The sequence below is a fragment of the Clupea harengus genome, chromosome 2, assembly GCF_900700415.2.
Source record: "Clupea harengus chromosome 2, Ch_v2.0.2, whole genome shotgun sequence".
Classification (NCBI taxonomy): domain Eukaryota; kingdom Metazoa; phylum Chordata; class Actinopteri; order Clupeiformes; family Clupeidae; genus Clupea; species Clupea harengus.
In genome coordinates, this window is record NC_045153.1 from 8,824,136 (window position 1) to 8,838,270 (window position 14,135).

Sequence of the window (14,135 nt, forward strand, 5' to 3'; positions counted from 1 at the left end):
CCTCTCACATATAAAAGCTACACTATAATCAGTGGATCTGGCAGAGTTTTGATGTTTTGAAACCCAGCATCCCCTCTCTCCAAGGCCCACCCCACCCCATGCCACCTAGGTTTGGATAGGCTAAGGGACTGGCACCCAGACACACCTCCTGGTACTGGTGAAGCTAATGTTGTTCAAATGTATATACTCTATTCTCTTTACACAAATACAAATATACAGTAACTCTTCTGGATGTAACATTAATTCACCTGCTGATGATGGCAGAAACAGCAGAGGGAGAGGACTGGAGTAAGGACATGATAATCAATTGGTATAAAACACATTTAGTCAAACTATCTATATTGAATGTATTCAGTTTATCTGGGCCTTCCATCGTCAATATTTATATATATTTATATAATTCCATAAAGTCTCCCAAAGATCTATTTTGCTTATTTATTTTTCCTCTTTTACAGTTTTTGTAATTATTTGTGACTATTTGTCTTTGGTGAGAACTATATCCTCACTAGCATTCACAGAAGGAATAGATGTGATTCTTAAAGTCTAAGACGAAGGGGTGAATAAGGATATGAAGCACTACCTGCCCTACATGATGGGTGACAGGCTGGCACTTTCCCACAACACTGATAACTGAATAGCCATATCAGTGTCCCTAGACTCAAGTCCACCCCTAAAATGATGAAAGCTCTATAAATAATCACTTAATAACATATAAAAGAGGGTGTTCACAGACTGTCGCATAAAGTACTACTGCAATTACTACTACTACTACTGAGAGGGAAGGAATTATGTTAAAGATGAGGGCTGTCATCACACTGCTGGTGCTGCTGCTCTCCATGTGTGGATCTCAGACTCGGAGCACCCAGACTGAAGTTCACACAGAGAGCCAGAGCACTGGGGCTGCTGCTGCTGCTGCTGCTGCTGCTGCTGCTGCTGCTGCTGCTGCTGCTGCTGAAGTCTCCACCCAGCTGGACGTGTCTGCCGAGCTCAGGGAACTCAGAAACATGGTGGACAAGCAAGGAATAATGTTAATGGAGCTAAAAATTACTCTGAACTTCACTCAGTATGAGTTAAAAAACACCAAATATCTGCTGTACGAAATAATGACTGAAAATAAAGAGCAAGACACAGAGCTGGCAGCAGTGAAACAGAGACTGGTGTCCAGTGAGACTAAAGTGGAGGCTCTGGAAAGGGTGAATTTAGCACAAGAGGCAGAGATGGCCGCTATGAAGACCAGACAGACTGCAAGTGAAACTGAAGTCGTGAATCTGAGGAAGGAAGCTGCAGCACAGACAGCTGATCTGAGGTCAGTTGCTGAGAGACTGGCATCTACTGAGACTGACATGGAGCATGTTAAGAAAGACACTGCAGCACAACACACAGACCTGACCATTATGAACACTGAAGTGATGAACCTGATCAGGGAACATACAGCACAAGAGGCAGAACTCACAGCTGTGGAGACCAGACTGGCTGCAAGTGAAACTGAAGTTGTGAATCTGAGGAAGGAAGCTGCAGCACAGACAGCTGATCTGCGGTCAGTTACTGAGAGACTAGCAGCCACTGAGAATGACATGGAGGCCGTGAACAATGTTACTGCAGCACAACACACAGACTTGACCACTATGAAGACTGAAGTCATGAACCTGATCAAGGAACAAGCAGCACAAGAGGCAGGACTGGTAGTGCTGAAGACAAGGATGGACACTGGTGAAGTCCAAGTGGAGACCAGACTGTCTGCCAGTGAGACTGAGGTGGAGAAACTCAAATTGGAACAAGCAGCACAAGAGGCAGAACTGGTAGTGCTGAAGACAAGGATGGACACTGGTGAAGCCCAAGTGGAGACCAGACTGTCTGCCAGTGAGACTGAGGTGGAGAAACTCAAAATGGAACAAGCCGTACAAGAGGCAGAGCTGACAGATGTAAAGACCAGACTGACTGAAAGTGAAACTGAAGTGGTGAATCTGAGGAAGGAAGCTGCAGCACAGACAGCTGATCTGAGGTCAGTTACTGAGAGACTGGCAGCCACTGAGACTGACATGGAGCACGTGAAGAAAGACACTGCAGCACAACACACAGACCTGACCACTATGAAGACTGAAGTGCTGCACCTGAAGTTGGAACATGCAGCACAAGAGGCAGAACTGGTTATGCTAAAGAAAAGGATGGACACTGGTGAAGTGCAAGTGGAGACCAGACTGTCTGCCAGTGAGACTGAGGTGGAGAAACTCAAGATAGAACATGCAGCACAAAAGTCAGAGATGACAGCAGTGAAGACCAGACTGGCTGCAAGTGAAACTGAAGTGGTGAATCTGAGGAAGGAAGCTGCAGCACAGACAGCTGATCTGAGGTCAGTTGCTGAGAGACTGGCAGTCACTGAGACTGACATGGAGCATGTTAAGAAAGATACTGCAGCACAAGAGGCAGAGCTGACAGCAGTGAAGACCAGACTGGCAGCCACTGAGACTGAAGTAGTGAATCTGGAGAAAGAGATTACAGAGAAACCCAAAGTGGCATTCACAGCAGGTCTAACTAACTCAGGATACATAGGGGGTGGGAATACTGATCTGAACTTGGTGTTCACTAAAATCATCACCAATGTTGGACAGGCCTACAGCAACAAGAATGGCTTCTTCACAGCTCCAGTGAGGGGAGTCTATTACTTCAGATTCACAGTCAGCGATATACTAGACAGACGCTGGATGGATATTAAAATGGTTAAGAATGGAAAGCAGGTCATGCATTTGGCAGAGTATGATACCGATGACACATTCACCTATCTCTCCAGTGGTGTGACTCTGCAGCTGGAGAAGGGAGATGTCGTTAACATGCGAATCCCTCCAGGCAAAAAGCTCTATGATAGTTCTAGTAACCACAGCACCTTCAGTGGCTTCCTGCTCTTTGTTCTATGAATGGAACAAACTGCTCAACATGATTGTAATAAATGATGACAAATGTGTCTAATAATCATGAGTAAATAAAACACTTTAAGACTGAAATCTTTCTGACATACTGAATATTACTGAATCAATTCCACATTGAGGTCAAATGAGGAACTCGTTGCAAAAATGCCCTGCCTAATTTAAGGCAAAACATTACAGATAGAAGTATACTCACACGCCTAAAACAAGCTGCCAGTGCAGTACGTGAATTTCACCTGATAAGATTTATTAAAATAGGACAGGCCGCCTGACTGTCATTACTGCACAAAATATCTTGAAATAAGATCAAAAAGACTAATTTTGAGCAATCTAGTTAAGCTTAGTTCATTCAAAAGAAGCTTATTATCACTCAAAACTAGGGTAATTTATTAGCATCAAATTTCATGAAATAAGATTTATTAAATTCTTATTTTTAGGGGGCTAAATTAGAAACATGACAATTCTCTCTCTCTCTCAAAATGTGCTGCTTCTGTGGGTAACAAAGTCGTCAACATTGATAAACCAAAGAACTGAGCATGTGCTGTATATGGGCAGAACAAAGGATGCAAAAAACAACAGGTGAAAATGAAAATGGGTCTTAACCCATGGCAAGATAACAAACCTAACAGTGCTTTAAACCTCATAATAAACAACAAACGCTCTGCCTATTTATTCAAGGTTATCGGATCGGTTCTCAAAAGGGCCAACATACACAGTTCTGTTATCATGACTAGAAATGAAATAATGGTATCGAGCAACCCTACTCAGAAATGAACTGCTCCCACTCAACCATAGCCTTTTTTTATGAAGCAATCATGTCCCAGTTGTGGATGGCATCCAAGAGGACTCCTGTCTGCAGCACAGGGGACAGTCATTATGTGCTTAGGATATGTGAGGTGACAGGCGTAATAACAGTCATTATGTGCTTAGGATATGTGAGGTGACAGGAGTAATAACACACCATGAGATTCATCATTAACATTGACATAAATTACTTTAAACCAAAAGAATAACAGTAAAGGGTGCCAAAGATGGGGAAACTAAATTACAGAGTCAATCACTCTGAATTTACACCTTATGAACAGAATTTCTGGCACTACAGTGCTATCAATCAATCAATTTAACTAATGTTCAAGTGTTCTAATAGAATGGCCATTCGTGGAGTTATTAATTGCCAATGTTTACAGTCAATTTACCTCGCTAGTTAAAATGCGCATGCCAACTTGGTTGGCTAACTTCAAATTGACGTTAGCTAAAGTTAGCTTTCTAAGGAGAAATGCAGTCACATGGGTAGAGTGTGAACAATGGACCATGATGAAACCACAGAGCACAGAAAAACACTTCCCTGTAAAACACACATTCATACATAGACAAGTACACACACATGTGGGACATGCTGCAAGTAGTGTATGATACGGTGATGAGTCCTGGGCGGCTTGGGGAAACACCTGGATGACAGGTTTGCATTTTCCCACAACGGCGATAACTGAACAAACACCAAAGTTCTGGACAAAAACACCATGTCTCCACATTTTCTAGATCTGATCAGTGTTCTTGGACTTTGGCCACAAACAAGTGATGACCTGTCGTGCATAACCATTACCTGAGGTATAAAAACAGTGAAGACTGGGGTTCAGAAACTACTGCTACAGCTTCTACTGAGAGAGGCAAGAGGTGATGTTAAAGATGAGGGCTGTCATCACACTGCTGCTGCTGCTGCTCTCCATGTGTGGATCTCAGACTCGGAGCACCCAGACTGAAGTTCACACAGAGAGCCAGAGCACTGGAACTGCTGCTGCTGCTGCAGTCTCTACCCAGCTGGACGTCTCTCCTGAGCTCAGGGAACTCAAAGACATGGTGCTGGAGCTGAGAGGGGAGCTGATAGTGACCCAGAATGAACTAAAGAACACCAAAGCCGAGATGCACAAAATGGAGGCTGACAATGATGTTGCCATAACAGAGGTGGTTCATATGAAGAGCAGACTGTCTGCCAGTGAAACTGAGGTGGAGAAACTCAAGATGGAACAAGCAGCACAAGAGTCAGAGCTGACAGCAGTGAAGAACAGACTGGCAGCCACCGAGACTGAAGTAGTGAATCTGGAGAAAGAGATTACAGAGAAACCCAAGGTGGCATTCTCAGCAGGTCTGACTGACTCAGGGTTCATAGAGGCTGGGAATACTGAGCTGAACTTGGTCTTCACTAAAATCATCACCAATGTTGGACAGGCCTACAGCAACGAAACCGGCTTCTTCACAGCTCCAGTGAGAGGAGTCTACTACTTCAGATTTACAGTCCTGGATGGACTAAACTCACGCACAGTGTCTATTAGAATGATAAAGAATTGGCAGCAGGTCATGTATTTGCATGAGTATGATACCGATGGGCATAATGCCTATCTCTCTAGTGGTGTGACTCTGCAGCTGGAGGTGGGAGATGTGGTTAACATGCAACTCCCTGAAGGCTCCAGGCTCTATGATAGTTCTAGTAACCACAGCACTTTCAGTGGCTTCCTAGTCTTTGTTCTTTGAAGGGAAGACAATGTTCAACTGCTCATGTTGTCAAATGATACATAATATGCTTCACGATCATAATTAAATAAGCCACTTTTAAACTAAAATTCTTCTGTGTCATCATTGGAAATATTGAGAAATGCTTTGCACTTCTTTCTCTTTGCACTCAGGCTGCTTGTGTAACTTCTGCTCACAGATCTCTTCTCTCTCTCTCTCTCTCCTTTCAAAAATGATTGTAAGTAATGTCGAATAATGTGCTGAACAAACTTGAGCAAATCAACCATTTTCAAACTGAAATCTTTTGGAGTAATCACTGGAAATACTGGAAATACATCATTGAATCAATAATATAGTGAGGTCACATGTGTAACTAGGGTTAGACAGCTGGAGGACTGGAAGGAGCAATTCTCAAAATTTGACAAAAAGTGTTTTGGATAGGAGTCACGGACTACGCCTTTAAATCCATGTCCTCCATAGCCACTGTTGGTGGTCATCACTGTTCTCTCTGCAGTTCACTCTTCATTTGTTGTCAGACTTCAGTAATTTCCACTTTGTGTAATGCACTTTAATTCAGCAGTATAAATACAATTGTTGTATAGTATTATGCTGCACTAAAATAGTATTATGCTAACAATCTACTTCTTCCATATGAGAAGGGCATTGTGTGAGGCTGTCATGCAGGTACAGGGAGAATGGGAAGGTTCAACAAAATATACTTAGAATGGATTCGTCATGTGTTTTTTTTTCACTCCATGTAAAGCAATATTATTATACCTCTTCTTTAAACAAAGAACACAAATATTAGTGTGCAGAACACATGCTTTAAAACAGGGCAGCTTTTTAAGCTTCTTCTTTCTCACTCATTTAAAGGAAGAATCTGTAGACAAGCAAGCAGGCTCCCAGTCAGAGCAGCCAGTACTGTCCAAACGAGTTGTTAGAGTTTACCTCGGACTCCGAAGTTGTGTATAAGTATCCCTTTATTCAATACGCATATCGGACTCACTCGTGTCTTGGCAGACAAAACAGAAGCAAAGTTGAACACATCACACCAGGTTTATAGGTTGAAGTTGGCGTTCTCTGACACCAAAGCACTATGTCAGCAGAGATAATCACATGGTGGGTTCCCACGTCCGAGGTCATTTTACTGCGCTTTTTGCAACATTTGGGTGTACATGTTCCAGATGTAGGAAAGAAGAACACATAGTCTTTCTTTCCAGCTACTTACGTAAACTAAAGTTTTAAGCCCACATACAAAGTCAGAAAGGTCAGCACTTAAGACACAAAGGCATCTGATTACCACATATACATGATTACAGTCAGAGTTTTACATTTCTCCATTATGAATCCTTTCCCACACACACACACACACACACACAGACACACACAAACAAACACAAACAATTATTACAAATGCAATTATTGACAAATTGATCAATTTGTCAAATTAGTCAATCATATCATCAATGGCACACACACACACACACACACACACACACACACACACACACACACACACACACACACACACACACGCACGCGCGCGCGCTTAAACAGAAACTCACAGACACCACGCGCACAAACACACACACACACACAGACCAACAACTGTTTCCACCACAGGTTGTCATGGACTCCAAACACACACTGGGGAATACGTGGGTGAATAGGCCACAGGTGAAAGATGATCACACACACACACACACACACACACACACACACACACACACACAAACAATTATTACAAATGCAATTATTGACACAATCATTCAGTTGTTATCAATCTGTCAAATCAGTCAATCAGATCATCAATGGCACACACACACACACACACACACACACACACACACGGACACATTACACACATGGTTGCAGAAGCAGCCAAGCATTTACCTTTAAGTGTGTTCATTGATATGTGCCAGTCTGGCCACTCCTGTGTTTTACTAATGCATTCAGACTAAATAAAGGATGACTGAGTGGGTCTGTCTCAACACAGGGTCTGTACACATCAGCCCAACTTAGCACTGGACTGAGTGGCTGACTGAGCTGGCTAGTTACTGGATATGTAGGACCCTCTTCAGTATTCGTTTAAAAGGCTACACCCTGTGCAGACCACACAGAAAGCCCACTGCACAGACACAGAAAGAACTCTAAAAAGCATTAGGCCATGCACAGCGTGATGCTTTGGTCAAATTTGTGACTTACTCACAGCCTGAATATCAAATATAACACAGCTATGATGCAATATCCTGCTGTCATGAGCTCGCAGAGGAAGTGTAACAGAAGACAAGACAACAACCTGAGGCACATTTTTACGTCTAGCTGAATACTGGTATTTGCAAATTAAATAAAAAAAATAGTGAGGCTGAATAAGGACATTAACCCACACCTAACTGATCCTACCAGTACCAGGTGTTTACGTTTTCACAACAGTGATTAAACGATTAAAGCCTTAAGGTCTTTTTTGTTTGATTAGTGGCCATGAATATATTCCATGCTGAAAGTAATGGAAATCTTCCATCATCAATATTTATATATATTTATATAATTCCATAAAGTCACCCAAAGATCTATTTTGCTTATTTATTTTTCCTCTTTTACAGTTATACTTCAGATTCACGGTCATGGATGAACTAAACGAACGCTCCATGTCGATCAGGATTGTTAAGAATAAAAATCAGGTCTTGTGGTTGTCAGAGTATGATATAGATGGGCATTACTCCTATCTCTCCAGTGGTGTGACTCTGCAGCTGGAGAAGGGAGATGTAGTTAACATGCAACTCCCTAAAGGCCGCAGGCTCTATGATGATGGTAGTAACCACAGCACCTTCAGTGGCTTCCTGCTCTTTGTCCTCTGAATGGAACAAACTGCTCAACATGATTGTAATAAATGATGACCAATGTGTCTAATAATCATGAGTAAATAAAACACTTTAAGACTGAAATCTTTCTGAGTAATGATTGGACATACTGAATATTACTGAATCAATTCCACATTGAGGTCAAATGAGGAATTTTTTATAAGTTAAACAGCCAAACATAATCTTAACTGTAGAACTGCATCTCTGCATGATCTGGATACCAAGAGACAATTTCCTGAATAAACACTTACAACAGGACAGCACAGCCATTTGATAATGCATTAAACAATGCAGACTATTTTACACCTTCCCAAGAGTTCCTTCTTCATTTGTTACAGTCATATAACAAACATTATAATACGGGTAGATGAAATTAAGCATTCTGATTGGTTGAAAGGAGGTCACGGGGTGTACTGTATTGAGCCATAATGTACTGTACAGCTGTTTACATTTACCTGAGCATTCCATATCAGTGCGCACTCAAAATATACTATCTTAATTAGTAAAAAAAATGGCAGACCAAATCTCCGTAGATCATCGTATTTGTAACTAAAAGTTTTAAGTTTTACTTTTTTTTGCTTAGATTTTTTGAAAGTTACCGAGAAATAGACACTGTACAATATAAAAACCCCATTATTGTAACTGGATTTGCGAGGTGTAAGAGCCACTGTCGGTAGGAAAAACGTATGGCCAGAGAATGTGTATTAAAACCGGATGTCTTCACTTTAATCCGGTCTCTGGTTGGATAAAACTTTTCAACAGAAATGGACAAGGACCTTTACTTTTTAGTTGAGAAGTTGTGTTGATCGCCTGACATGCAAACGATCGGTTTTCTTTAAATTATTATTATTTTTGTGAAGTTATATGGCTTATGTGAATAAAGCTATCTACACAACTTTTTATATGTCTACATTGACTCGTTTAGTTGTTCATGTGGTACACGTAGGTCTTAACTGAAGCTAACGCTTAGACCAACAATCCATTGGAACACATAGTAGCTAGCTAGCCTCGCTGCTAATAAGTCTAACGTTAGCATGCTGATATGAATAGACCCATTATAGTCAGGTGGCTTAATGCTCAATTGACTTGTTAACCGAACTTTTACGAAGTCATACAACTAAACACACAAGTAACTTGTTAACCTATGTCTACATTGACTCGGTTAGTTGTCCATGTGGTACACGAATGTTGCAGAGTATTGTCCTATTGTAGGACTTAACTGAAGCTAACGCTTAGACCAACAATCCATTGGAACACATAGTAGCTAGCTAGCCTCGCTGCTAATAAGTCTAACGTTAGCATGCTGATATGAATAGACCCATTATAGTCAGGTGGCTTAATGCTCAATTGACTTGTTAACCGAACTTTTACGAAGTCATACAACTAAACACACAAGTGACTTGTAAACCGAACTTTTACGAAGCTATATGACCAAACACAAAGCTAGCACTGTTAATTCCGCTATAGCTAGCCAGGTCAATTAGCTCGCCTAAGATACTGCAATTTAAGCTAACCAATTACCTCATTTCCCCCAAAACCCATCGATTACATATGTTTGTGATGTGTAACATATATCCTTAATCAGTCATTCAAGTTATTAACGTTTATTTACCGCTAGCGATTACACGACACAAGGGTAATTCAATCGCTATTAATGTTGAACTTGAACTTCAACAACGTCACACAACATTAAAAGTCAGGCATCGGCATGGTTCCTACAGAATAAATCAAAGGTCCTTGTCCATTTCTGTTGAAAAGTTTTATCCAACCAGAGACCGGATTAAAGTGACGACATCCGGTTTTAATACACATTCTCTGGCCATACGTTTTTCCTACCGACAGCCACCTATCAAAGGTTAGCTAGCTACTAGCCGTTAGCGATTAGCAATTCCTCTGTGTTTTTGCAAAGCATCTGCCCCAACTTTCTTTTCCCGACATTTACATTTATCTTGTACATAATCCATCCCCCTGAACAGGAGATTTCAAGAGTAGAGATGCCTTTCAATATGCAGTTGCAGGATGGGTGAACGACACCAAGATATGGCATTTGGAGACAAAAACAATATGTATGAGATCACAGGACATCCTGGATCTTATCAAAGCTAACCGTTCCTGAGCAAGCAAGAGTGTCAATATGGGCTAACGAGTTGTAGCCAAATCCCAAAGGGCTAAACAGCTCGCTAGTTATTAGCACTCTAGCTTGCTCAGGAGAGTTTAGCTCTAAGACACAGCAATTATTCACGATTGTATCAATTGTATATCTAGGTTTTCTCTGGCGACTGTTGTCGCATCCATCAGCACAACATATCCCGGGCATTTGGAACTTTTTGTGGGTTGTAACCGTAAACAGCTCGCTAGCTATTACCACTTTAGCTTGCTCAGGAGAGTATAGGCTAACAAACGTGATGTTCCCAATGCTGTTTGTCTGTTGCATAGCAACAGCCACACATTCGGGGACTATTTTCTCTAGAGTCTAGGCTACTGAAATGCGATACACAACGTTTGGTGGCTATTACAACTATTTTGTGCTGAAAGGCAGCTTACTATTTAGTTACTATTTATAATGTTGCTGGCAACCGTATGAGACATGGTGGAGAAGCTCATAACCATGGTGGTGGAGCTAAGGGTGCTAGCTGTACTAAATGAAGGATACAAATGGTGCTCAAAACATAGAGCTGGAGGCTGATGTGAAGAAAGAGATTACAGAGAAACCAAAGGTGGCATTCTCAGCAGGTCTGACCTCCCACTTCTTTTAATGTGGATAAAAGAGGTTAACACCAAGACCAACAGGTGGTTACTGTCATCCATCAGTCCTAGGTGTTAATAAAACTCTCATTGTGAACTACACTCTCCCAAATGATTACAAAATATAGTTAGAATGGATTCTTAGTATAGAGCTGACAGCTGTAAAGACCAGACCTGTCCGTATTCCACTCACTGCAAAAATTTAAGGCCAAACATTATAGATAGATATACTCTGGCTTAAAACAAGCAAAGAATAACTGCTGAATCTCTGCATGATATGGAGACCAAGAGACATTTCTTGAACACACACTTACAAAAGGACAACAGCCAGTTAATAATGCAGACCAGACCAGACCTGACCTGTCAATATTCCACTCACTGCCAAAATGCCCTGCCAGTTTTAAGGTCAAACATAACAGATATAAGTATACTCACACGCTTAAAACAAGCACAATTGGCTGCCAGTGCAGTACGTGAATTTCACTTGATTTAAGATTTACATAGTCCAACCATCGAGGTTTAATCCATGTTGTTGTGGAGAAAGAGGATTGCATCAATCATATTTCATTAAAACTTCACACTTCTTACATTGGACATATCCAACAGCCTAATTATCCGCATCGACTACTAAGCAGAAATATCGCCATACAGTAGATTTCCCTTCGTTTAGTATGGTTTTAAACTCTCCAGATGACAGTTTCTCTTTAACTTCCTCCGTGATGCCATTTTGCCACCTGTAATCGTGTTGTCACAGCTAGGACATAAACAAATCCCCGCCATGGGAAGAAGGCTGTTATCCTAAATGTGATTTATTTTATTCTCAAAAACGAACTTCTGCATCATGTGAAGCAGACACGTTGACTTAAGATATTTTAAATATGAAATGTTCAATGCATTATTGCGCTGATGTGTCCGAGCCCGACCCGAGCCCGATTATAATTTCTAAATATTTGTCCGAACCCGGCCCGACCCGTCGGCTCCCGACGGGTTCCGACGGGCTCGGGTCGGGTATCGTCTAATATGGGCAGAACAAAGGATGCAAAAAACAACAGATGAAAATGAAAATGGGTCTTAACCCATGGCAAGATAACAAACCTAACAGTGCTTTAAACCTCATAATAAACAACAAACGCTCTGCCTATTTATTCAAGGTTATCGGATCGGTTCTCAAAAGGGCCAACATACACAGTTCTGTTATCATGACTAGAAATGAAATAATGGTATCGAGCAACCCTACTCAGAAATGAACTGCTCCCACTCAACCATAGCCTTTTTTTATGAAGCAATCATGTCCCAGTTGTCGATGGCATCCAAGAGGACTCCTGTCTGCAGCACAGGGGACAGTCATTATGTGCTTAGGATATGTGAGGTGACAGGAGTAATAACACGCCATGAGATTCATCATTAACATTGACATAAATTACTTTAAACCAAAAGAATAACAGTAAAGGGTGCCAAAGATGGGGAAACTAAATGACAGTCAATCACTCTGAATTTACACCTTATGAACAGAATGTCTGGCACTACAGTGCTATCAATCAATCAATTTAACCAATGTTCAAGTGTTCTAATAGAATGGCCATTCGTGGAGTTATTAATTGCTAATGTTTACAGTCAATTAACCTCGCTAAATAAAATGCGCATGCCAACTTGGTTGGCTAACTTCAAATTGACGTTAGCTAAAGTTAGCTTTCTAAGGAGAAATGCAGTCACATGGGTAGAGTGTGAACAATGGACCAAGATGAAACCACACAGCACAGAAACAACACTTCCCTGTAAAACACACATTCATACATAGACAAGTACACACACACGTGGGACATGCTGCAAGTAGCGTATGATACGGTGATGAGTCCTGGGCGGCTTGGGGAAACACCTGGATGACAGGTTTGCATTTTCCCACAACGGCGATAACTGAACAAACACCAAAGTTCTGGACAAAAACACCATGTCTCCACATTTTCTAGATCTGATCAGTGTTCTTGGACTTTGGCCACAAACGAGTGATGACCTGTCTACATAACCATTACCTGAGGTATAAAAAGAGTGAAGACTGGGGTTCAGAAACTACTGCTACAGCTTCTACTGAGAGAGGCAAGAGGTGATGTTCAAGATGAGGGCTGTCATCACACTGCTGCTGCTGCTGCTCTCCATTTGTGGATCTCAGACTCGGAGCACCCAGACTGAAGTTCACACAGAGAGCCAGAGCACTGGAACTGCTGCTGCTGCTGCAGTCTCTACCCAGCTGGACGTCTCTCCTGAGCTCAGGGAACTCAAAGACATGGTGCTGGAGCTGAGAGGGGAGCTGATAGTGACCCAGAATGAACTAAAGAACACCAAAGCCGAGATGCACAAAATGGAGGCTGACAATGATATTGCCATAACAGAGGTGGTTCATATGAAGAGCAGACTGTCTGCCAGTGAGACTGAGGTGGAGAAACTCAAGATGGAACATGCAGCACAAGATTCAGAGCTGACAGCAGTGAAGACCAGACTGGCAGCCACTGAGACTGAAGTAGTGCATCTGGAGAAAGAGATTACAGAGAAACCCAAGGTGGCGTTCTCAGCAGGTCTGACTGACTCAGGGTTCATAGAGGCTGGGAATACTGAGCTGAACTTGGTCTTCACTAAAATCATCACCAATGTTGGACAGGCCTACAGCAACGAAACCGGCTTCTTCACAGCTCCAGTGAGAGGAGTCTACTACTTCAGATTTACAGTCCTGGATGGACTAAACTCACGCACAGTGTCTATTAGAATGATAAAGAATTGGCAGCAGGTCATGTATTTGCATGAGTATGATACCGATGGGCATAATGCCTATCTCTCTAGTGGTGTGACTCTGCAGCTGGAGGTGGGAGATGTGGTTAACATGCAACTCCCTGAAGGCTCCAGGCTCTATGATAGTTCTAGTAACCACAGCACATTCAGTGGCTTCCTAGTCTTTGTTCTTTGAAGGGAACACACTGCTCAACTGCTCATGTTGTCAAATGATAAATAATATGCTTCATGATCATAATGGAATAAACCACTTTTAAACTAAAATTCTTCTGTGTCATCATTGGAAATATTGAGAAATGCTTTGCACTTCTTTCTCTTT

The 14,135-nt window shown here is 41.8% G+C and overlaps 1 protein-coding gene across 1 annotated transcript; it reads left to right on the forward strand.

The window, feature by feature from the left end:
• The first annotated feature begins 4,740 nt into the window (after positions 1-4,740).
• LOC116223112 (cerebellin-1-like) lies at positions 4,741-5,754 on the forward strand. Its single transcript, XM_031578583.1, has one exon. The coding sequence runs from the start codon at positions 4,776-4,778 to the stop codon at positions 5,448-5,450; it is 675 nt and encodes a 224-aa protein (XP_031434443.1). The 5' UTR covers positions 4,741-4,775; the 3' UTR covers positions 5,451-5,754.
• The last annotated feature ends 8,381 nt before the right edge of the window (positions 5,755-14,135 follow it).